The sequence below is a fragment of the Arctopsyche grandis genome, chromosome 12 (assembly GCF_051622035.1).
Source record: "Arctopsyche grandis isolate Sample6627 chromosome 12, ASM5162203v2, whole genome shotgun sequence".
Taxonomy (NCBI): domain Eukaryota; kingdom Metazoa; phylum Arthropoda; class Insecta; order Trichoptera; family Hydropsychidae; genus Arctopsyche; species Arctopsyche grandis.
Genome location: NC_135366.1, coordinates 6,713,891 through 6,741,618, shown reverse-complemented (window position 1 = coordinate 6,741,618; position 27,728 = coordinate 6,713,891). Strand labels below are relative to the sequence as shown.

The 27,728-nt window shown below is 33.7% G+C and overlaps 1 protein-coding gene across 1 annotated transcript in view; it reads left to right on the top strand.

Moving 5' to 3' along the window:
• LOC143920056 (bicaudal D-related protein homolog) overlaps window positions 1–27,292 on the top strand; it is a 102,527-nt gene extending 75,235 nt beyond the window's left edge. Inside the window, exons 3-8 of the mRNA XM_077442744.1 lie at window positions 11,359–11,514; window positions 14,503–14,676; window positions 14,750–15,005; window positions 19,947–20,173; window positions 26,295–26,552; window positions 26,639–27,292. Coding sequence (XP_077298870.1) covers window positions 11,359–11,514; window positions 14,503–14,676; window positions 14,750–15,005; window positions 19,947–20,173; window positions 26,295–26,552; window positions 26,639–26,773 — 1,206 coding nt within the window. The 3' untranslated portion in view covers window positions 26,774–27,292. The remainder of the gene's footprint in view (window positions 1–11,358; window positions 11,515–14,502; window positions 14,677–14,749; window positions 15,006–19,946; window positions 20,174–26,294; window positions 26,553–26,638) is intronic.
• Window positions 27,293–27,728: the final 436 nt, after the last annotated feature.

Here is a 27,728-nt window from a genome sequence, read left to right as displayed (position 1 = left end):
TTGTAAACATCAAACAATAAATTTGTACAATAAAGTTGTATAAAGACGTTTTAATCACAATTTGTAAAAGGTCTGTTTTTATTTGGTCAGTAACTTAGTTTGATTTGGTCACCATTTTTTTTTAAATACATATAACAGAGAAGCCAATGTGATTTCCTGGCCAAATACAAACATCGATAGACAATTATGTTTTTATATAACAGTAACATTTTTAAAGACATCTATGGACAAATTCGATAATACAAATATTTAGAGAAATACATCCATTTTAGAGAGTGGGTAGCATTTTAATATTAGCAGCAAATTCAAGACGCTATACTCGATTTGCGTAAGAAATGAAAGGTTTTCCAATGTTGTGGAACCTTTTCAATGAAATCTGATAAATTCGCAAACTCTGAAACGAATCAGGTCGAAGGAAACGATCGACCTGAACTCGCATTCATGTATCCAAGGTCTGACGAGCAACACCAAAGCAGGTAATGAACCCAAGACCACACAGATGAAATCATTTACACGCCAACCAGTTATCTACATATGTTGCTGGTGTAAATAGATGTGCAGTAGGTTATATTATTAGTCACTAACTGCTTGACCAGTTTCTGTTTGTCAAAAAATACTTAACACACCTTAAGCGGGTCACGTAGTACATACTACGTTTCATATGAGCTTGACGAGAAATGCGGGATACGTTGTATTACGTTTGATATTGGTTCATCGCGGAAGGCGGGATACGTGGTACTACGTTTATTCCAATAGTTTAATGATTTTTTTTTATATGAGTGAATTTTGAGCGATATTTAGATTAATAGAATTAATAGTTTACAAACCGTTCATTTGACATACAAAGATAAAAATGAACATAGAACCAGAATAATAGATTTGTAGTTAGCATGTAATGCTTTCTGGTTCTATCCCGTAGACTGCTGGCCAAACCTTGGAAATGTGACTCCAAAGTCGATCATTTCCTATCAGAGTTTGCCAGTTCATTGATTTCATTGAAATGATTCCAACAAATTGGCAACCCTGTCCTAATTCTTTAGCAAAAATTCGAGCTATTCAGCATCTCGATTTTCGCTGATGAAATGCTGCAAAAGTTTCTCCATAGTGACTGTTAATCGTTTGACCATAGATGTCGTGTTTAATAGATGGGTGAACGTATACCTGTTAAAATAATTAATAAGTAATTCTTAATTTGTATAGCACACTTGTCGCGTTGGAGCAATCTGCTTTAAAAATAACTGACTATTTTATTTTTTGCCTAAATAAAAGTAGTTAAAATTTTAATCATATTATATTCGGAAAGAAACAGTTTATCTTTATGCTTATCACATAATGTGTCTTTCACAAGACACTGAAAATCTTTTCTAAGACTTTTTATAAACATGTCACGTTAGAATCAAAAAAATTATTAATTTCTCAATCCATTCCCCCTTTTTCATTTCTCTCTCATCAAAAGCATTAAAAACATCAAAGGCATTAACCATTAGCAACAAAAGTGACAAGTCGAATGAATGAATGGGACAAAGCGAATGACTAATTGATAACGAAACTGTATGTGGGGAACGGATACATACAGCGCTTCTTCCGTGAGATTATTAGCAAAAGAACAAACTGCAAACAAAAAAAGAAGTTCAAACTAAGTAGAAACACATTTCCCAAGAGAGCAATTGCCAGGTTGCTCAACCCGTGGCAAATCGGAAGTCCCAAGTTGAATACGGAGCAATGTTGCAACAATTGTCAGCCGGTGTTCTATTGCCCAACTCCAAAACAATTCGACATGAAAAAATTAAGTGTACGATGACGATGATGATAACTTAGCGTTGGGTTGATTTTTTCTTGTCGATAATAAGTCGACCTTTCACTGTCAGTGTAAAAATGTCGCGGCCGCACTTGAGCGTTGTTAACACGTTAGAAGCCGGATGAGAGCTGCCCGCCAGCATCTTTTGCAATCCCGCAACAATGTGCGCGTGCGTCGTATCGCAGAATCTGAGCCGGTATCTTTTCATTTATCAGTTGCTCAACGTGCTACCGTGAAGACGTAAATGATTTGTATTAATTAAATGTGTTAGCTATTTCATTGTTTGTTTCAACTCCGGTTAAAATTAATATGAGCTATGAATAAAAATGAATGAATGAAAAATGTGTGCTGGAACTGTTCCTCTTCCTTATATTTACTCGCGTTTTTGTCATACTCTACTTACTTCACTTCTCTTCATCCCCTAATTACATATGTATATTATTCTTTTGCGGAAATCGCAACGTATTACTTATGTTATAGCATGCCAAACATTATTTATTCATAACTTTTTCAGATTGATACTCTCAAATTCTTCTGATCCTTTCCTTCATCCTTAAAACATCTTCCAGCTAAGGTTCTTCGTTTTCCTTCACTTTAATAACATTATATAAATAGCTCTACCTTTGTTAACCCTTTGAGTGCTGACGTCTTCTTTGTTGAAAGCCCGCCACGTTGATAATTTCGCCAACATTTCCAACTAGAATCATTTTTAAATCCAATAGAAAGCAGGTGTAAAAATTGTAGCTAATCCAAACAAACCCTAGATAACTACCGCCGAGGATTTCAAGTTTTGTAAAGGTGTGCCTAGACTCTTTAATATATCTACTATCTTTAATATAACAACAATATAAAAAAAATGAATTTTTCCTAAACTAGTTCCATCTTCTTCATTGTTGATTAAAATGTAATGCTCACAATCTAAATGCCAAGCCATAATCTAAAATACTCAGCAGTTAGGGATATCTATCGAGAAATTCTGCTATGCTTATAAATTCAGGTATTCCGGTGTAAATCAGTCTTTATAAACATTGACACGGATTACACGAGCCATGTTCAATGCAACCTGGAAAGACTTAGCGGGTAGTTTTCTTGTTTACTTTTTACATACTCAAAATAAAACGCCTATCGGCGTATTTCAGGCTCATGAACTTGTTGGCAAAACGCCGATCGGCGTCGGTCAGCATTCAAAGGGTTAATGGAAAATTTATATTTGTCCGAGTAAGATTCCGTGACTTTATGTTTCTTCCATTCAATGTCCAAGAATTCGAATATATGTATGTATGTACATTGTATATAAATACTCCTCAAATGTGGCTCATTATCTGTTTTAACACATAAATTTAGTCTCAAATATGAGAAGATATGTATAACTCTACAATTTAAATAAACTGAGACTACTTACGATAACATGAACTCTTTTCTTTTTGAGTGAAGAAAGTACATACATACCTATATATAAAAAAATCTGATTCCACAATTAAGAAATTGATGAAATCTTGTAGAAACCGTCAACATAGTGTTATTATCATTAAAAACAATATCTTAGAATAAACTTTTAAATAACAAATTCCTCTACCGTTTTATGTTCCATCTCTGTCTTTCTTTCTTTTTCCTATTAAAATCCATAAAAATATGCTAAAGAATGAAAGAGACGGCAATACAATTTTCAAGAAAATATTATGAACCGACTGAAATACCAATTAATCAAACTACTACCACATTTCCAAACAAATTTCTAACTTCCTAAACGTCACAATAACAAATCATCACCCCTTCCTCTTAATATCATTCATCCCTTACTTCCCCATGCCCACCTTTTCAACAATTCCGAGATACGGTTTAGTATGTAGGCCACACACTGACCTGAGCACTAACTTCCACACTAACTAGTCGTTTAAAATACGGACACACTTGCGACCCTGAACTTTTAGGCACAACATCAACATCATCATAATCTAATATGAAATATGCAGACGATCTTAACGACCAGATAAGAATGATAAAGTTTTGAGCCGATTAGCCCGGTTTTCACATACGCATTTGCATAATGCCACGATTAAGATCAACTCGGCACGTCAAACCGATTAATCAAATCACACTAACAATACGTCGAAATGAAGACGAATCGATTTCGTATTATGTACCGGTGTTACGTTGATGGTTATTACTACGCGGATGATGATAATGACCGTTATGTATGCATGGATTGTTTGGTTTTATTCTATCGGTACGTTGTTTGATCTGCGGTTTGGTCACTTTTGAGATTTTGTTTTTTTTTCTTAGCACTTTACGCAAGTGATTACACTAATTGGGGCCAATCGTTCTGGTGTTTTAGGAAACTTTCGACATTTTGATTTGCCGGATAGGTAGCTCGATGGAGATCGAACCGAGCTGTGCCCGAATAAATCAGTGCAAAAAATGGCAGATTCGTTTTGCGAAATTTCAGTAGTCGATTTTCACTAATCGTTCGTTGTAATTTGTGTGTGATAATATTTATTTTTGAGTTTTGCCTCTTCGCTTATACCTATTTTGATTTCCAATTAGACAAATAAAATTTTTGAAATTGCGGCAGTTAAAACATCATTTATGTGGGTTAGTTCTCCTTTTTTTTACATACCTCTTTTATACTTCACTTACGATTACAATTCAGGAAAAAATTTGCTTCTTATCTGATCGTTTTCATACTTTGCCATATTGCTCATTTTGGTCATCAATATAAGTAAATGGATCCTCCGCCATTACGATGGTTCAAAAATATCGTATAATGCTGCGTACGGACCAAACCAACGACGAATTTGGTCCAACGATTTAACCAGCAGGATTAAACCAGTAGCGTACAAAATATCGAAATAAAAATTAAATTTAAAAATTGAAATTAAATATCAAAATTAAAAATATTATTATTATATTAAAATTAAATTCAAATATCAAAATAAAATCATAATCAATATATTAAAATTAAAATAAAATATTGAAAGTTAAAACAGAACATGCCCAATTTAAATAAATTTTCGAGATTGACCTAAAATTAGATCATCAACAATCACATACAGATAATCCTCGACTTTTGTTTGTCGAAGATGCTTTGACTTACGTAGATGCGCACTAAGATCGAAAAAAAAATCAAAGAATTATTATTTTTACTTCCCCGTAATGCGCAGCTACTGAGCATATATTATGTGTAAGTATGGGTGACGTCTTCGATTTCTTCAACCCGAGCCGTTGTCGGTTTTATCAAAGGAAATTTTTTTGTCTTCAATTGTTTCTCTCGTCGTAATAAATCAATTAATTAAATCATTTCAGAGGTAAATTTTATCGGATAATGTCTTCAATTGTTTCTCTCGTCGAAATAAATCAAATAATTAAATCCATCTCAGAGGTAAAATTTATCGGATAATGTGTGATTATTAATTTTATTTCGACGAAAGAAAAAAAAACCCTTTGACAAATCACCGACATTTTTTTGTTAAATATTTCATCGACGGCGAAACACATTGGTGTATCGTGAAGACTTATAAGAAACAATAACAAGGTTTTTTTCGCTCGTAATTATAATATTTCTCTGGTTGTAATGCATAATATAAGCATTTTCTATCAAAATGTACGAGGCCTTAAATATAAACTGGATGAATTAGGTTCTAACTCGGCTATTCAATGTGCTGACATCCTGGTACTAACGGAAACCTGGCTTGACGACTCTGTGCATGATTCTTTTTAATTTACATTAATGACATCTCAAAAATAATTAAGTATTCAGACTATCTTTTATTCGCCGATGAACTTAAGCTTTTTAAGACAGTTAAGTCTCATAGTGACGCAGCCCTTCTCCAATTGGACTTAGATGCGCTGTCAAGTTGGTCTGTCGATAATAAATTATTTTTTAGCATTCAAAAATGCTGTGTTCTCAATGTGACAAGATCTTCAAATCGCTTGATTTATCCATATCGCCTAAGTGGTGTTGAATTAAAGTTTGTAGATGAATATTGTGATTTGGGGGTCTTGTTCTCGAATAATTTTCAATTTAAACGACACAGACAATATTTGTTTGCGTGCAACAAAAATGCTGGGATTCTTACTAAGAGTTAGCAAACCTTTCCAGAGTACGTTGGTGCTTAAAATTCTTTATGAATCTTTAGTACTAGAATTATTTAGTAGTATTTATTTATTTAGTAGTATTCTAGAATTTTCTTCTATTATATGGAATCCTACCCATATAACTCATTCATTGAAGATTGAGAGAATCCAAAACGGTTTCTCAGATATCTTTATTTGAAACAGTATGGTTATTATCCTTGGCTATATCCTAGTGCATTCCTATTAGGGGCGTTAGGTTTCAACTCATTGGAGTCTCGTCGGAATATGTTACTGGGAAGACACTTTTTTAAGCTGTTGAATGGGATAATACACAATCCTCAGGTTCTAAAGGAATTTAGGTTTAATGCACCTTGTAAATTCAGGGACTTGAGAAATCGTGATTTGTTTGTTCCTCCTGTGGCTCGCACAAATATGTTGTCAACGGCTCCTATATCTAGAGCGATATATCTGCTTAACAGGATTTCTGGTGAAATTGACCTCTTCAATATAAAATATACTAATCTGGTTGAGTGGTTGTTGAGGAATGCCAGTGGTTGATTTTGCCTATTATAAATATTAATGATTGTTATTACTTTATCTGTTTTTTTTATGATTTTATGATTTTAATGATGTTGTGCTACTATTGTTATTATTATAAGTTATTATTAGTGTTATCATGTTATTATTACTGAATGACCGGCCACAGCGACGCGTTGGAGATCTCTGTAATGTCACTGTGGCTTATATGTTAAATAAATAAATAAAAAATAAAAAAAATATCGTCGTAATTCAAAACATTGTTGTAATTCAAAACATCAACGATGATCTAATTTTAGCTCAATCTCGCTCGTTAGCTTAATTTTGATATTTAATTTCAATTTTTTTATTTAATTTTTATTTCGATATTTTGTACGCTACTGGTTTTAAAAGTTGGCCCAAAATCGTTGTTGGTTAAATATTTCCGAAGGGGGAAACACAGTAGTTATCGTGACGACTTAAAAGAAACAATAACAAGGTTTTTTTCGCTCGTAATTATAATATTTCTCTGGTTGTAATGCGCATCGTCGTAATTCAAAACATTATTGTAATTCAAAACATCAACGATGATCTAATTTTAACTCAATCTCGCTCGTTAGCTTAATTTTGATATTTAATTTCAATTTTTTTATTTAATTTTTATTTCGATATTTTGTACGCTACTGGTTTTAAAAGTTGGCCCAAAATCGTTGTTGGTTAAATATTTCCGAAGGGGGAAACACAGTAGTTATCGTGACGACTTAAAAGAAACAATAACAAGGTTTTTTTCGCTCGTAATTATAATATTTCTCTGGTTGTAATGCGCATCGTCGTAATTCAAAACATTATTGTAATTCAAAACATCAACGATGATCTAATTTTAGCTCAATCTCGCTCGTTAGCTTAATTTTGATATTTAATTTCAATTTTTTTATTTAATTTTTATTTCGATATTTTGTACGCTACTGGTTTTAAAAGTTGGCCCAAAATCGTCGTTGGTTTGGTGCGTACGGACCATAAGACGCGTTTGAAATTTGAATTTCTCAAAAGTGCCTGAAGGTTATCCAGTTTTTAATTTTAAACATAGATGGCGGTAGTATAAAAAAATATTGGTATTTTTATTTAAAATAACAATTTTATATACAAATTATAAATTTTTTTATGCAAAAGTATTGTAACGTACCTAGAGATAAGGTGATTAGTGCTCGTCGACCACTGGTTTACTAGCACTGATCATTTGATCTTGCGTTCGGGTCAAAAATTCCTCAAAAAACCCATAAGGTTAAACAACACCCAATAAGGTCTCGCGACCCATCGACCAATGATCTCTCTATTTTGAGTTTACACGCTGGGGTGTAAATATTGTCGGTTTTATTCGTGCTTCATTCGGAGTTAACAGGCTGACGGATCAAGAAAAGTTAACTACATCTACCATTACTGCTGCGTCTTTCACTCCGATCTCAGAAACCGCTCTACACGTTCTCGCTACAGTACTTTAAAATGTATCGGAATTAGAGTATTCAAGTTGAAATCTATGGAAAAGAATTCTATTCATAGAACTAGAATTTATTTTAAATAAGTATTATTTGTTTCTTATTAATTATCCAGTTTATATCAACTAACACTGCACGTCGACAACTCAGCACAGCACTACACGGAAAAGACTACATGATTATATTCATACTATACAGCACCACTCATTTTAAGCACGTTACATTACAGAACGCAACGATACGGCATAATATTGTCACAATATGACGTTTCTGACACGTTCATATGCGCCTCTTTCGTTAGTACGGGTGCACTCGCCACCATGACGTCACACCATATGTGAATATTTTCACAGTGGCCAAAGTAAACCGTTTTTGCTCGATACGTTTCGGTGACATTTACTGCTGTATAATATTAATTGATCGTGTCGATTTCTATTGTTTCCGATACGCTACGTACAAATTACGGAACATATGAATGTGTCCATATAGAATGTACTACATAAAGAATTTTTTTTTTCGGAATGCTGTTTTCGTGCAATTGCTGGCTTGAACTGTACTGGTATAAAAAAACCTTTAAATGCCAAATCATCGATTTTGATCATGTTCTTCTTTTCCAAATTACTTAATTTGATTTTGGAAATCGCAGCACCTTTTGGTTGTTGTTTTATGATTTTTCAAAATATGTATTTATCTTTGTTCATGTTTGAATTTTAAAGTTCACCGAAAATAGAAAGGAAAAACGACGAAGCGGTAAGCGTCCTTCATCTTCTTTGAAGTGGCTTAATTTTACACTCTCAAATAGTTTCCCTTTTCGTTCTTGAAAAAAGTGACAGGAAAAAAGAAGATACTGCAAATCGGTCCATGGGAATTTTGTTCTTGTACTTAAACTGTTAAATTTGTCTTTTCGCTTTTTAACCGACATTTTCAATTCTAAGATACTTCCCAATAGTTTTTTTTGTTTTTTTTTAATCTTCTGTCAAGACACGATAAACCTAGCTTATATTTAATTGTATGTACATACGTACATTAGAAAAATCGTCATCAAAATCAGCGCGCCGACAAAACCACCCCACGAAAAAGCTCTCGGCGACAAAACCACACCAGAATATATGAAAAAATTAAAATATCATTACATGTGTAATAACGTCACCACGTGCACCCCGAAGCATTGCTTAAGTTAACGTTGAAATCGGGAATTCACTAATAATAATAATAACAATATTATGACCAATGTGTCCTGAAAGGTTGCCCCAATGCGTTACACCAGTCTTACAAAAAAAAAAGGAAAAGAACAATAAAAATTACCGATCATCCATCTCATTCAAATATACTCGTGTTGAATCTCATGAAACTGACCAGTTCATAAACATGACAATTAAACAGGTCCAAATGTTCATCTATCACATTAAGGAACCGGATAGACTTTACAATAGACGAGCTATTGAAAGCAAACGTTTTCGCAGGAATAGGTTGGAAAAGTAAACGATGACGCAAAGCTCTACCGCATTCGGGCGCTCAAAATTTAAGTTCCAATAAAATCGAAGTGTTGTCAATACTTCCCTTTAATACTCCAATGACAGATTTGAAAATGACAATAATTCTTCTCGAAGATATTGAGTCAAAGCCTAGCATACCTTGTAAAAAGGCAGTGGGAAATAAACAGGGGTAATATTTATATTTCAAGAGAGAGAATTTCATTTCAGTGGGGCTTCAAATTACAGACCCAAACTCTAATATGCTCCGGACAAGCGAACAATAAAACAACACCATTATACTTGGATCTTGGAAGTAGTGAGCATTGCGCAAAACAAATCCAAGCAGTTTGGATTTGTTTTGCGCAACACATATCTAATAGATTATGCTTCAGTTATATTAACCTTTGAAGTACGGAGCGTCGAGATCGAACGAGTGTCCCGAACCGGGGTCGAGTAAGACCCCAGTATTTTTTAATCAAAATACGGCGTTTCTCAATACAAATGGGTTCAATATATATCTTATTAATCATTTTATACGTCAACATAAAAAAGTATTAGTCTTATAGCAAATTTTTGACTATTTTTGTATTAAAAAATAACGACTAGCATCAACATGCAAACGCACATGGGTAAGGCCAACAGGCGACTGCATGACTCAATAGCCACGCGCCAAAAGCGACGAAAACAATAGCTTACGAAAATATAGCTGTCTCTTTCTCTCGCATTGATTCATCGATCAACAAGAATATGCAAGCGAACAGTCAAAAACATGACCTATCGCTACCGCCTTTAAATCATACTTTGGAACGAAGAAATGTATAAATGTATTTTTTTACTACGTACCCCTTTTCTAAATCATACAAAATCTATTAAAATAAATTTATTTTGGTTCATTCCAAGAATACAAGAAATATAGGGTGTATAGCTTTTTAAAACCACATAGTTATTTCGAAAAACGTAAAAATTGGGGCACTTGCATACCCCACTTCGGTGAGGGAGCGTTAATAAGTCGACGTCGAAATTAATATTTATATTTTTTCATATATTCTGGCGGGTAATTGGACTATTCGTCACATTGGGGTGGTCACAGAGACAATTTTTGCCATGAAAATCGCGAATACACAATATTTGGCACTCAAGTTCTCGTTACTATGATAGTTATCGTTAGTATGATGGACTTTTCGGCTGCCAGATGTTCCGTTATAGAGATTTTAGTAACTTTGTGACCAGTAATTTGTGACCAGTAATCACCGAACCATTCTGGCGCGGTTATATCAACTTATTTTAATAAATCATTTCCATCAACTCATCTAGAGGTTTATAAGGCCAAATTTTTCCAGCGACTCCAATTATACATCCTTCAATAAACTGAATAAATCTTTAAATTGCATTTGGAACTGAACCACGAGCCTATAAGTACATACAAATAGACAGCTTGCGTAAATTTCACGTGTACATAATTGGATTTTGGTCCACTTTTTGTAAGTAAGCACTCGTAAAACCACACGTAATGAGCTTACCAACGTGCTCACGAAAAAAGAGTATTATTTACCTTTAGGTAGGTACACATTATTATCGTTTAATTTAATTGTGTGTAATGTAACGACGTAGAGATGTGTAATTTTCTCGAGATTACACACATCCACACGTCTCGCGTGCAATAACTATTAACGATAACTGACATCCGTAACAGTCAATTTCAACTCTGAACGGGGAATCCCTTGACGAATACTTGAATGAATAGGGTAAACGCTTCTTTTAATTCGATTACTACTCATTACATACACGCTCGTTGATTATTATCATCATCGAAACGATGGCGTTTCGCTTTCGAGCGATCGTTACGCGATTCTATCGAGTTTATTCGATGGTAGCCATAACGACCGCGTACATACCATGTCGAAGTAGTGACATTCGAAAGGGCCAAAACCATCGATCCGTTTGTAATTTGTATGTGCTGTTTGCTGTATTTTGGGGCTAATTTATTTTTTTGTGTTTTTAGAATGAACGTGAGAAGACTTCGTTGATTACCGAGCTCACATCCCAGAACAATCGGTTGACGAATCAGCTCAAAGAGGCCCAAACTCAAGAAATCCTACTTACAGCACAGTTGCAAGGACTCAGAGACCAATGTTCTATGAGAAAGACGAGTCTTCAGGTATGTCGAATGTATTAACATACAATAAATTAAGGCCTGAAGCCCATTCATAATTTTTATCGCCTCTGTACGAGTAATCAAATCGTATTGGTCATGTGCTACATATACGTATATGCACAGTCTATACAAACTCACTAGATTTATAGTTAAGTTGTCAAGAATACTCACTCTAAATACTTACTATAATAATATTTTATTTTATTTTATTTTATTTTACATATATACCAGGAAGGCCTTACAGGTAAATCCCAATGCGCCTTCCTGGCCAATTACAAATACAAATACAGCATTTTTATTATAAGTCGTTGAATTGCGAGACACTGAAAAAACTCGCAAATTAACGAGACATCTATGAATTGTACATAAATTTTTATTGTACATCAATCAAATTTTTCAAATAGTGGTGACATAGTAGGTAGGAAGGATTTTTAGCCAATTTTTTTTTTCCGGGAACCGTTTCAACAATGAAATCAGAGAAAATTGGCAAACTCTGATAGGAAACGATCAACCTGGAGTCACAAATCCAGGTCTGACCAACAGCATACTCTGAAAAATTCATTTTCATTCAGGGATAGAACCCGGCACCTTCTTGACGGTAAGCAGAAGCTTAACGTCCGAGCTATGCTGCTGGCTATATATACACTTTTCTAAATAAAAATATGGCAATTGATCAATTCAATGATACAATTTGCTATATATGTATGTATGTTACAGTTGAAGTGTATCTTCCAGTTGTAATATATTGTTGCGTGAGGGTGGGTGGAGGATCCAAATAAAAGGCTTAAGTCGCTTCACAGCATTTATTGGGTGATTAAGGAGATCCACGCACTGTCAGTGCTCCGTCCAGAATGCCTTCATATGGCCTAAGTACCTGCTTATAAAAGGGCAGGTCGCTCACTGCATCTTCCTCGACGTGTTTGTTTACCTATTGTTATAGTCACGTACTAGATACGCAGTCCCACGGTCTCGGCATGCAGTCCCACGCTTTAGCGCTGTCAGTTCTGAGAACTCTAGTGGGAAGTGACCGAATGCCGTTACCGACCACTAAGTCCAATCTGGGGGGGGGGTCTCCATTGTTAGCCGACAGCACTTAAGCCTGGAGATAATCTTCGAAAACCAATTATAACGGTGGCTCCTTTTAGCATATGCTACAATATTTTGACTAGTTGAAATATATTCCAACTAACCTGGTACCAACTACCTTTATAGTTGAAGTGTATTTTCAGTTGTAATATATTTTGACTAGTTGTCTAACCCACGTGAGTTGATTCATATGGAAAATTTCATTCTAACAGGTCAAAATGTGTATATTACAACTGAAAATACAGTTCAACTATAAGTTGGTACCTGTTTAGATGGAGAGGTTAGACTTTCGTGAAAAAGTCACTCGACTAGCAAATTGAGTTGGAAAGTGACATTTTTGTTGTGAACACACAGAGCTGTCAAAACTCAACTATATTAATATATCAACTATATTACAACTGGCGAACATTGTTGAAAATTGATTTGTGCTTGTAGAGATATAATTTACTAATAGAATTTTATTCGATATGAATGACCTAAAATGCGAGTTGAAATATGTATATTACAACTGAAAATACATTTCGACTGTAAAATATACACTTAAAAGTGTGCACGGCACGCTTAGGGAGACTCCAGCTGTGATAGACGTGACGTGTCTTCATGTCATTATTATTTTGTACGACCTTATTAATTTGACATTTTTTTCCTACGTTTCTTAAAATATGGGAATCACTGTTATCTATGTTAATACAATTATAAAAACACAAACACACAGCGGTACGCGGCACGTGTTTTTTTTTTAGATAATTTTGCACATGCAAAAAAACGCTGTACCGTCGCAATTCTTTCCAAAGCTCACCCCCAAGAGTATTTTCTGTATAATTTTAAAGCGCAGACATACAAAATCGTACGGCACGGCATGCCTAGGTGAACTCTAGATGTGAATGGGCGTGTTTTCATGTCATTGTTAATTCGTACGATATTATTATTTCAACAAGTTTCTCCTACATTTCTTCCAATATAAAATTCACCGTTGTCGATCGCTGTCAAACCTATGTAAGTCAATAAAGAAAATATATCACTGAAAACATTCCAGTGATAATTTTTGGCCTGGCATAGATCATGCGTGCTAGCGTTTTTTTACACGTGCAAAACTATCTAAAAAAAAAAACACGTGCTGCGTACCACTCTGTGTGTCTGCGCCTTCATCCTTTTATTAACATGGATAACAGTAATTCCCATATTTGAAGAAATGTAAGAGAAACTTGCTGAAAAAATAAGATCGTACGAATTCAAAATTACATGAAGATACACCTTTCATAGCTGGAATATACATAGGCGTGCCGTGTCGTGCTTTTGAATGTGATCTCACCATTATTTACCGTTCCGATGTACACAAATACATATGTAATTTAAGATAGAACGCTGATTTCAAGATAAACATCATCAAATTTGATTTAAGAAGTACTATTTAAAAATAAAAATGAATCAATTCTTTCGCCTTGTGACATTGCATCTGTCTAGTATTGCATTGCAGATTTTGAAATTGTGTTCCGCATCGGATGATAAGTCCTTGGATTCATCATTAATCATCATAGTTTCGATGTGTCGGCTCTCTATTCCGAAACAGAGAAATTGCAAACTTTTAATCACCAGAAGCGAAATTTGCATGTCATTTTGTTCAATTTGTAATAGCAATTATACTATATTAGCAGTACAGTACCAATGGTGGTTCCTGATTGGTACATATCTATTTATAATACATTAACAAGACCTACTTTACATAAATACTTCGAATTAGTACTAAAATTACGATATTATTGTGATGTAATTTCCGTAGTTCCGTTTTGATCACATTTATATAAATTTATACCTCATAATCATAATAAATTAAGAATAATTTCATTCACTTTCTCTATTATTTGTCGAATGTTACACATGTAACTAATTTATTATATATTTTAGGACCATGTTATCAGCATGGAAACGTTGCGGGAAGAACTGCAGTTAGTCGTCGACAAAAAGTCAGAATTAGAAAGGAGACTGCAAACTGCTCTGAACGACAGGGAGACGATGGCTTCCCAATTAGAAGAATCCAACGATAGGATAATGCTACTGGAAAGACACGTCAGAGAGCAGGTATTGTCCTTGTCTAATACTATCTCCGTGTGCGATCAGAATCCGAGTGCTAAATCGTCATTGTTTTTGTCAGGAAATGAAATACGGCAAGTCCTTGACGGATATGGAGCGTTTGCAGCGTGAAAATACCACGTTGTCTGAGCGTTTGGGTCCTGGAGCTGGAAGTGGGGTCAGTGGAATGAGGAGGTCCCTCCAGGCTGAAATGGATGGTGGAAGTGGTGTTGAATGTGGAATTCCTGGACCTGCCCTGCACGCTGAGGCACTCCATGTCTACAGGCAACTCAGAGCGCTCTGCCAACATCTGAGATCTACGCATGATGATGATTCAGGTATTGTTTTACATTTAGAAGGTATATTTTGATGTTTTTTATGATGATTTATTCACTTCATAATTTTGGCTCATATACTGGGTCAAGTTAAAATGCTAATTTATTTATTTATTCTACGTAAATATGTATATATCTATGTACAAATAAACTAGGAAGGCCTAACAGGTAAACCCTAATGCGCCTTCCTGGCCAATTACAAACAATGCAGCATTTTTATTACATAAGTCGCTTAATCATGAGACACTAAAAAACTCGAAATTAACAAGATGTCTATGAATCTTGTACATAAATTTTATTGTGCATAACTCAAATAGTGATGAAATAGTGGGTAGGAAGGATTTTTAAGCCAATTTAATGGAGGACAATAACACCAGAAAAATTGACAAACTCTGATAGGAAACGATCGGCTTGGAGTCACAAATATCCAAGTCTGACCAGCAGCATTACAGATAATATACTCATGGGATGTGGTTAACTCACGGGATCGAACCCGACGACCTCTCAGTGCCCAAGCACCAAGCCATGCTGCTGGCTTGGTTTTGAAATGGCTAATTACTTGTGTTTTTGAAAATTTTCTACCTACATATGTACAAATGTTGTTCTCTTCTCAACTCAACTACTTATTGTCTTCTATGTCAACTTATTACATCGACTCAAAGTCTTATATAAGTTTCAAAGACAAATTCCCATTAGTACTTTGGTTCTTTATTCCAATTTCTAATCTGCATACATGAAGGACTCTTATTTATTAATTCAATTTTGACTAGACTTGATCAAAATATCAACTTTAAAGTGTGTCTCGTTCAAGTGTATTTTTAATTCAGCTTCTTGTTTAGCCCCTTCTATCATTTTCATTTACCATTATTGATTTGTTTACTTCAACTTTTTTTTTCCTTTCCCATCCTCTTCATTATTTACTTGATTGAGATCCCTATTATTTAAAAAAAACTTATCTTAACTTCGCTTCTATCACTTCTGGAATCCCTCGTGTTTAGCATTTTGGTCCATTCCTTTTTGGTAAAGTTGACAACATTTTCTTTCGTTCATCGCTAGAGCGTACTGATTAAAACCTTTCAATATTGAAGATTTCTATATCTGCTGCCTATATTATGTATCAACAATACAATGTAAACTATCTAAAATCTTTAATTACGCTTCAAGCAGATTACCTTCTTTGGAAAACACGCATCTAATCTCGCTAATTCGATAAGATGCTACCAACAAAATCTAAACACAAAAGTATTACAGTTCAAATTCCAATAAACAGTACTGGAGTATATCATTTTCACCATTTAACATAAAAGTGCATTAGATCAACACTTCAAAACAACTTAGTAACGCATTCTTAACATCAAACGATCAAACGCAAAATTGGATCACCACAGCTGCGAATGCACCAGCTTCCTGGTCGTAGAAGAAGACCAGCTCACCGGTTGCACAAATAAATGCACACACAGCCGCTCACGCAATCGAACGCTAATTACCTCTCGATCATTATAAAAAATCTGGATTTCGCCAAAGGAACAGTGGAGTGGAGTGGTAGAAAAGGTGATGCAACTCAGATATTTTCACCGGTCGAATTTTTTGAGGCCGATTGTTGTGATACTGGGGCAAATATTATGTGTGTATATGTTTACTAGAGGAAGAAGTGAGTGGAGGTTGTGTTTGTGTACCAGTCGGCGACTATCTCCACCCACCCGGCCCAGTACTGTTTTGTGCCCTCGTCCGAAATAGGTTGTTGACGATCACGATAATCGTCCATAATTTAAATGTGACGTTCGATCGTCGCCATTGGCTCGCAATATCGATCCGCGTGAAATGTTGTATGTGCTTCAGAGTGTTTCGTGGAATTTCGATTAGATAAATACATGTGTAGTAATGATCCCGCATGTGATTCACTTGGTTGAAGTGTTTGAGTTTTTTGTGGTTATATTACTGCACTATACAAGTACATATGTTATGCGGTATTTACATACATATGTATGTGGTGTATTTGTGAACGCTTCCAGTATGGTTTCTAATTCTTTTCATTTTTTAAATACTAGAAAAATGTTTATAAAGTTCCTTGATTTTATTTTATCTGATCATCTTGTGAGAGTCCGTCCTCTCTATCGCATTTTCTCTAATGTTCCGGTGACTACCAGCTTCTTGAGACTCTCCACATATGTATATTTTATTTTATTGTCACAAATCAATACACACTCGCCATTACAGATTTGCTCCAATGCGACGGGTGTACGTTAATGAAATACATAAACAATCAGAAATCAGAAATACAGTAATACATACATATACAATCAGAATATATAGAATATAACAATTAATCAGAAATAATAATCATAGTGACATCTATGGATCTTCAGATTACTGTGTATAATTAATACAAATTATACTCAGGCAGATTTTTGTGACAACAGGATTAGATTTTTTAATACCAATTTTCAGGAACCGTTTCAGCAATGATCAGATAAAATTGGCAAACTCTGATAGAGAAACGATCGATTTGGAGTCACATATATGTACATAGCCAGCAGTATGGCTCGGTGGTTGGGCTTTTGCCTAGCAACGAGAGGTCGCCGGGTTCGATGCCGTGAGTTGACCTCGATTGAAAAGAATTTATGCCGAGTATATTATATTATATTATATTATTCTGTTTTCACCAATTATAGCGAAAACCAACATTCTTTTAAATAATCGTGTATGCACTTCAACCATATATGTAGCTGATGAGACGGACATCGACATATTTAGTATTACATTTGGTCGGTTTATAAGAACCATTCAAAATATCGTTTTTCCATAATATATATTATGATTTTACTATCTTTTATTTTCATTTATATGTTCTATGTTTTTTGTCATATAAGTGTCTCATGTTATAAAAACACATATTATTGTTTTTCACTACTTTTTCTATTGAAATTGTTTTTTTTTAATGTTAATATTTATATTATATGACTTCAATGGGTTTTTACCTCCAGAAATAAATAAATTATCTGTAATGCTGCGTGTTAGACTTATATATTTATGACTTAAAGTCCATCATTTCCTATTAGGATTTGGCAATATATGTTTGTACACATTTAAAATTCATAGACGTCTCATTAATTTTTCTAGTGTCTCGTAATTCAGCGACTTATGTAATAAAAATGCTGCATTGTTTGTAATTGGCCAGGAAGGCACATTGGGGTTTACCTGTTAGGCCTTCCTTGTATATATGAATATATTTATGTAAAAATAAGTATGTAAAATAAATAAATAAATATATCCAGCAGCATGGCTCGATGGCTGCGTTGATACTAAGCACCGAGATGCGCCGGGTTTGATCCCGTGAGCTAACCTCGGTTGAAAAGGATTTATTCCGAGTATAATTTTCAATGCTGCTAGTCAGACTTGGATATTTGTGACTCCAGGTCGATCGTTTCCTATCAGAGTGTGCCAATTTTCTCTGATTTCATTGTTGAAACGATTCCCGGAAAAAAAATTGGCTAAAAATCCTTTCTACCTACTATGTCACCACTATTTCAAAAATTTGATTGATGTACAATAAAAATTTATGTGCAATTCATAGATGTCTCGTTAATTTGCGAGTTTTTTCAGTGTCTCGCAATTCAACGACTTATAATAAAAAAAAAGCTGTATTTGTATTTGTAATTGGCCAGGAAGGCGCATTGGGATTTACCTGTAAGGCCTTCCTGGTATATATAAAAAAAATAAAATATCAATTAACCATCCACAAAGACATCTGTCAAATTTGTAAATTTGAAGCATTTTTAAACAATTCGGCGAAACTCATTAAACACATATCAATTAACATCCACAGATATATTTATGGTCAAATTTGTAAATTTGCAGCATTTTATTAAATTCAGTGAAATTCGAGATTGCTGAAAACTTTTGAAAGATTTTGCGAGAAAATGGGTAAGGTTGCCAATTTTTTGGAACCGTTTCAATGAAAATCAGATAAATTGGCAAAATCTGATAGGAAACGATCGATCTTAAGTCACAAATCTAAGGTATGGCCAGCAGAAATCAGTGGGATTTGAACCCGTGACCAGATTGTATGCTAACCACTAGCCTATTCTATGTTATACATAACAAATCTGAATATGATTTCAAAATTTGTTACGTATAACATAGATGTCTCGCTAATTTTCTTATATATATTTTGTATTTGTATTATGCTTATATATGACCTATTCGATGCCAGTTATGTTGAGTTGGTGGAACACATCCTAAATAGCACGATATAAATTTTTCAATCTTATTTCTTTGTTTTTATTTTATGTACATATTTTTTACTTGATTTTTATTATTTTTTTATGATGTTTTTTTTTATTTATGATTTTTATTATTTTCTTATGTTTTTTTTTTATTTATGATTTTTATTATTTTTTTTATGATGTTTTTTTTGTAATTTTTATGATTTTTATTATTTGTATTAAAATCACATTGACGCTTTGGGGCAACCTGTCAAGTCTCTGTGGTATTGATTTTTTAAAATAAAATAAAATAAAATAAAAATATACATATGTCTGGTCACAGTAACGCGTTATAATAATCTGTAATGTCATTTTGGCTAATATTTAAATAAATAAAATAAAAATACACCGAAAATCAATTAAATGGCAATTTGTGAGAGTATAATTTTTCATGCTCTATTCAAGAGAACCCATTTTTTATAATTAAAGTGACAAATTTATTACTTAATTTGCTATTCATTGTCAAAACAATAGTTCTCGCATTTAATAAATTTTCATTATATGCCAACACTACATATATATATGTGTATACTTTTACGATTCCAAAACAACGAAGCTGAAAATTTATACGAATAGAAAGTGTATGAAACACGAGTGATTTTTTGATGGACGCGTAATGCGCCGATAAATCAGCTGTCATTCGCATTCTGTTGTTTTCTAAATTGGTTTCATTTTTCAGGTCTCCAATCAGACCTGTCTATAGATATGTCGATGGACGGCACCGACCAGGCCGTAACCCTGAAGGCTGGAGTCCTGTCAGAAGTGGCCGAAGATTTGGCCGTCCTCGTTGCTGGCCTCGAAGGTGTCAGGTTCAGAGATATGTTGGAGAAGCTGTCTCAGAAGTTGCACGAGCGTGACACAGACGTTCAATCCAAGAACGACCAGATCCTCGAACTCCACAGCAAGGTTAGCATTCACATATTATCCTCAAACTACGAACCGATACTAATGAGCTTAAAATTGAAAAGACTTTGACGAATGTGCTGTATTTAACTAATATGTATTCAGTACAGAGTAGGTACATCGGTTTTGAATTTTAATTATTTTATTTGTTCGGTAACTATTCACATGAGTACTAATTCGTTGATATTATTTTCATAAAACAATACATAAATACATATCTATATATAAAATTGAATGTCTGTTTGTCTGTTTGATTGTTTGTCTGTAGCAGCAACCAGTGGGACTCGAACCCGTTACCACTATGTATATTTGAAAGCATATATGCAAACCACTAGTCTACGCTGCTGGTTACACATATATACATACTATCAATTTACAAACACAACAGTACATTGAATTCAATAGAGACATCTATGGACATTCAATAAATTTTTTGACACACGGAAAATTTTGCAAAAAAATAGTTTATGTACATAGGTAGCATATTTTTTTATAAGATTCAGCAAATTCGAGATGCTTATATCTCGAATTTGTTGTTCAAACGTATTGTTCGAATTTGTTTTTAAAACATAATAGTACTTTGAATACAATAGAGACATCTATAGGCATTCAACAAATTTTTGATACGAAAAATATAGCGAGAAATACATTATGTAGGTAGCATTTTATAAGATTCAACAGATTCGAGATGCTAATCGCTCGAATTCGCGAAAAACTGAGGGGGAATGTACTGATTTATTGGATCCGTCACAACAATTAGGCTAGAATAAAGGAGGTTTGTAAAAATTGGAAAATTCTAACAGGAGACAGTCGATCTGTGTTTTAATAACCACAAGATCTCGCCAGAAATGTATTTGGCTAGGACTTAAACCCACAACCTCTCTACTGGTATGCAATAACTCCACCAGTGCACTACACTGTATGAGGCGTATATACGCGCACGTACGCATTTCCGAAAATGAATTAAGCATGGATTTCGTCTTCATTCAGCCAAACCCTAGCTGGGAGAGGCTTTTTAAAGGTTTTTTTCTAATGACTCGGGCTCCTAGCAAAGTAAATCCGTAACTGTTATTTACAAACTCTCATGCGCACAAGCAACGCCAGGCATCGCCAGCTAGTGCATTTTAAAAATATGTACTTATCTAATACGGTCAACACCCAGCTATAGCCCGATAGATAAGTTCAATGCTATGGATAAAAATATTTGCACGAAAGATCAATGTATATTTATAGTGGCTTTGATACATTGAAAAAGATTCTGTATTGGCTTTTGATAAAAAAAAAAAAATTATAATTTAAAGTGAATGGGAAGTGTTAGATGGATACCTGTTATTAAGAAAATATCTTTACTAGCAATTAAAATAATTATTACCGATAGATTAAATTTATTTATTTTGAGAGGTGATGTATCTTAATTAACTACCATTACCTTAATTAATTGCTATTATTTCAAATAAATATGTAGTTTAAACTATGTAAAGAGTTGAAGAATTTTAAATACGAATGAAAGGAATTTCAATTATTATCTAATGTTTAAAGCACGAACTTGTAATTCAACTTTTATAAGTAGACAGTGAAAGTATTGCATTTTCCTTAAATAATATATATTAAAAATGTATCAAAAATATATATTCAATTAGAATGTTGTTTTCCTCATTTGTTGAGCTCTTAAAATAAATTGCACATCGTGTTTTTGAACTGAACAATCTCAATCTTCATCACTATCCAGATAAAAATCAACCTCTAAATATTTGCACAATTATTTCCGACATACATATAGTTTTTTTTTTTTAATTCAAGTTTGTGTTTATACACTGGAAAAATTAATCTGCAGGAAAATTCGTCTCGATGCAACTTTTCGGTAATCTAAAAAACGTGCCCCAAGTTTCACCGCAATAAAAATGCTAATATCACGAATTGTATCGAATCAGACGGAAAACAATGGAGATATAAAACGAGAAGATCTCATTTTTGAAGTCGTAAAATTAACCCGCAGATTTACCGTAAACTCTGACAGATTACATCCTATTCAATGCGCGGAAGTCGTACGAAAAACGGAACTAACTGGACATTGACTAATAATAACACGTACGTAAAAGAGAGTATTAAAAAAAACCGCTCGAAAATATATTTAGATTATGCAAATTCAAATTTAAAGTCGAACATGTACATTTCCAACGTCAAATATGTATATAATAATATAATAAATGCGCAAACATAATCAGAGAAAGGTCATTGTTAGTCAACGGAGCAAATGAATTCGAGCGAATTTGCAAAATTTTATCGTTCACATAAATAATAATAACCATTAGTATTTTTTTATTTATTTATTTGTATATTATACGTTAAAGTTTCGCGTGGAAAAGCGAGATTCGTCGCTGTACGGCTTCTGATTACATACAATCGCATTAGCATGCGACAGCGCATTATAATAATAAACAATAAAAATGTGTGAAAATTAAAAAAATAATCCGTTTTAAGTATGCATATGTATATTGTGTATAATCTGATCACGTAAATGTTTACGTTTCAGAGCAGAATTTCTGTAAACACGTGTACGTGATTTCTGTTTCGATGGTCAATGTTGATGATCGCCAGTTTAACGTCGTCGTTTTCGTGCTATTTGCGGGAGAGTAAAAATAGAAGCTGTAAAAATTGTACACGATCTGTATGATTGTATCGTATGCGTCTTAAATTGTTTTCACTAGCGGGTAAACTTGCTTGAAGCCGTTTTTTTTTTTTTATTTAAACGTTCATTTCCGAAATGTATAAATTTATTCTGGCTATTTTATTAATGGATTTTGTATGCGAGTTGAATTTTTATGTAATAACATCATTTTATAAGAAATAATAATCACAGATTTTGATTATGCACCGATTCTACCCGCAAGATTTCAGTCTCGATGGTTTGAACAGTCGTGAAAATTCTTCTACTCGTTCTTCTCAATACGAGTGTGTGTTCAATTTCGATGGAAAGCTTCAATAAATGTGGTTTTATTATATGATGACAGTTAATATAAACGGGCACTGATGTAATTAACGAATGTCAATAATTACGAGCTAGGAATTCCTTTCAAATGAAAAAAAATGGCAAAGTTTGAAAACGATCGTATAAAAACCCAAACTTCGTCAGACGACAAAATCGATTCTGAACTAAGAAGAGGTTAGTAAAAATATATTGACTTGACTCAATTTGAATACTTAAAGTGCAGCATTTCTCAACCGTTTAGACCTATGGTCCCCTTTTGTGTTTAATATTTCATCTATGGCCTTCCTTGCGCCCTTTTACATTCTCTCGGGTACCATTCGAGCACTTCTTTCGTCCATTCTTCTAGCGACGTGACTCAACCATTGCCATTTCAATCTCTTTACTTTCACCAATCCATCAACCACCTTTGTTATTCTTCTCACCCAAGTATTCCGTTTTATATATCTCCTCGCTATGCTGATCATAAAGCGTTATCTTGGGCACTATTCGAACACTTCTTTCGTCCATCTATCCATCCATATTCATTGCCATTTCAATCTATTTGCATTAATTCAACCAATTTTGTTATACTTCTCACTCAAGTATTCCGTTTTCTATCTCTCCTCGTCACACTGATCATACAGAGTTCTCTCGGGTACTATTCGAGCACTTCTTTCGTCCGATCTTCTAGCCACGTGACTCCCTCATTGCCATTTGAATATCTTTACTTTCACCATTACATCAACCACCTTTGTTATACTTCTCACCCAAGTATATCGTTTTCTATCTCTCCTCGCTATGCTGAGCATATACTTTTCCATGCTTTTTTGAGTACACTGAACCTTATGCAGCATTCTAATGATCAGTATCAAATCCAAGCGTCATCACTGACTAGTCACGTTGATTAAAGATATTTTTCTTCGGGCAAATTAAGTATTTATACAATATGCTCTTTTTTATAATCAAAATATGTAATAATTTGAAATTTTGCTGTATGTAGTGTGATACAAACTAGCAAGTATATTAATATCTAGTTACAATGTTGTCATCGACAGATAAATATCACCTCTATTGATAACATCAAGACAGTTACAAGTTTTTGAGAGGAAATTAGCAACTCGACTAAATCCAGATTCAACGAGATAAGTTGTGGAAAGTGCAATAAAATATAAACTTGCCCTCTCTCAGAGCTGTAAAAATGCACTCGCCATTTCAATACTTAACCAGAATTTATCTTTATTTGTTTTAATCTATTTATTATTTTATTCTGACTGTAACTCCCCTAGAGTATGCCACTCTTATCCAAAAGTTCATTTTTGGCTTGTAATGATTTGATGCTTTTTTTTGCTCTCCTGCTTTCTTGGACAATGTAGGTGTATTGTTATTTTGTGGCGGCAGCACGACCGCCGATCTCTAGTAATAAATAAGTGATGGATACTCATTAGGGCAATGATAAATAACAATACACGTTCCAACAGTTGACATTAGCCAAAGCGCCCCAATCGCCTTGCGCTCTCTAGTAATAATATATATTTAAATGCAAATGTGTCTAATATATGTAATATAATAAGTCTTCTAGTTTCTTGACTTTCTATTTCAAGCAGTTGTGTATGTATGTACATACATAGTTGTTCAGTTTGGCTTCTGAAAGTTACACATTTGAAAGTTAAAGGTTTTCTCCGAGATATAAATATATTTCAGTTACGCCACCTGTTAACTAGGAGGGTCGACGATGACATGTATGTAATAATTACGATACAGAATTACATAATGGACCGCTGGAAATTCAATTGCACAAATGAAAATATTGATCGCATGCTTTCAAAGTACACATACGAGTCGATAATCGCGTGTAATGTCGGGTATTTGTCGAAGATTAGTGGCCGATGGCCGCTACCCTGACACTGCCATGTCTGGGTAATAAATAATCTTCAATCGATATTATCAATCGGGGGAAATATGCTTCGGAAAACACCCTCATTTTCGTTTACATATCTGTTCACTTTGTTTGATTAAAAATTCCTAGAGTGACACATTTTTTTTGTTTTTTGTTTGATGAATGTGTATTCTCTGTAAAAAATGTGTATGTACTGTGTAATGTATTAATTCACCTTTAGGCTGTGATTCGCTCTGTAAGAAATGCATTAAGTAGTATTGCGTGTTTATATTATAGTTCCATGTTTGAATTCAGCACGAAAATGCTATTCAGACGATAGCAAAAGTCCTTGGATTTGTTCCAAAAGAACGAATCCTCGCGTTTAAAACAATATTAATTTTGTGGGGAGCCTTGATACGTCCCAAAGCGATGGCACATAGATCAATTTACTTATTCACCTCGAGCCTTTGATGCGTTTTTACCTTGAAGCTGATGCTATTGTGTTTCGTAGAACTATAATAGATCAGGGAAAATGAGGAAATTGATTCATTGATCGGGATTTTTGCGTGATGATTTCAAAACACGTTAAATTATTTGATTTTATTTCAATGTATATGTATATATTTTTCGTAGAAAAAATTTGTACTGAAAAATTCATATTGTAATTAATTTTAGTGTTTTTATAAAAAAAACATAGATGTCTCTAATAATTATTGACATGAATTAATTATCAACTGAAATGGTTATAATCTTTGATTAAAAATAGCTTAAAAAATTTATCAATAGATGGCCACTAAATTCTTATTATAAAATTTGTCCAATCTAGAAATCTTCTTAAAATATATATTATTTAATCAAAAGCGTATTTAAAAAGAAATTATGTCTTTATTACTTTGAGACTTCCGTTTTACAGTTTTTATGGGTTATAAGATTGAAAATTGAATGCATGCGGTTTCTCTCAATCACACCTGACCTGCTGCAGTTTTAATTGCCCTTCCATTGTCTGCATAAGGCTTTTTTATTCGGTGAATTGAAAGAATGAGCGGATGCAGTTAGCTGTAGTCCGATGTCAATGAATTAGCCGACCCTAATTAATAAATTAAATAACAAGGAAATGCGTGCAAAAACTGATGTATTCGCTCTTGTTGCGAGTAGAAGAAGTCGCTCTCGTGTGAAATACGCAACATCTTTGTTCCCCAACGGGGTCGATGCTTTTAAAAGTATTCGAGATGCTCTTGTGAGAATAAACAGTGGCTTAATTTTTATATGAATGATTTCAGTTGACTGTGTGCGAAGTGGAACTGGGAGGTGCTCGAGAGGAGTTGGTGAGCGCTAGAGCCGATGCTGCCGGAGGAGGACTAGCTAGAGATTCAGCTGTAGCCGAAGCGAGGGAAGCTAGAGATGCTGCTCAAACTAGGAGGATTAGAGCCGAGGCTGATTTGGCTAGGTTGAGGGTAGAATTAGTCCAAGCTGGAAGTCAACTCTTAGAAGCCGTTAGGCAAAAGGTTGAATTGTGCCAACAACTCGACCAGTGGCAGGTTAGTAATGTTTGGATTTTTAGATTATTAAGTATTATAGTGTGTGTGGAGCAATTCATTGAAACGATTTGATGATGTTTATACAGATGGATATGCAAGAATTGATCGAAGAGCAGATGAAGACCAAACTGTCTTCTCAGGAGAGGAAGAGGAAAGTAGAAGATTCGAGCCGCTCGGAACCCACACGCACCAGTAAAATACTGGGATTCTTCCAGCGATGACACTTCAGGAAATAGTGCAATGCTGAAATTGCAACCGGTCCGTGAAAACCAATTTTCAGTTTATAATTTATATGAACATATACAAATATAGACAATTTTACCAATGTGTTTTTAACAATTTGCATATATTATACCACTCATATGAATATTTATACTTTTTATACGTATAATATTGTAATGGTTAATTATTATTTTATCCACAGTATGTATAATTGCATTAACATACATGTATTGTCATCGAATCTTAACATACGAAGAGATTATTATTCTAATCTAAATAAAATGAAAACAGTAATACGTATTAATTTATAACGAAAACTACTAACCAAAGTTTAAAATGTGGCAACTTTTCATATCATTTTAATGTCTATTGTTATAAATGTGAATTTTATTTGACGTTCAAATGAAATTTATTTTAAGCCGCTCTAAGCTCATATGTGATCATTTTAAAATAACAATTATATTTGCGTGTGAAATTTTATAAAATAATTACTAACTGCCACCAAAGTTTGTGTACTTAAAAAAAAGAGAATAATTATTTGTGTACCTATGTATATGTATTCCTTTTATTTTAATTAATAAATATATATACATATATATAAAAAAAATTAAATATCCTCTTTGCAGACTGGTTCTGAGAGGAATGCAATATAATTTTAGATGAAATTGTTAATAGAATAATTATATTTTATGCTTGATAATTTTATTATATAATATTTGACACCGTCCTACATTTAAAATAAAGAGAATATTTATAGTAGTTAAAAATTAAAATATATTTTATGATTGTCAAATTCATACTGAGAGTATTTAATGTAAATTTTAAAACCAATCAGCCATAAGTTCAAGAGAAATCGCAACAAAAACATCAAGTAAATAAATTTTATTCACATTCACCATATCGTATGTATGTATAACGTGATCTCAAATATCGGCTAAAATTCATTTAAAATGC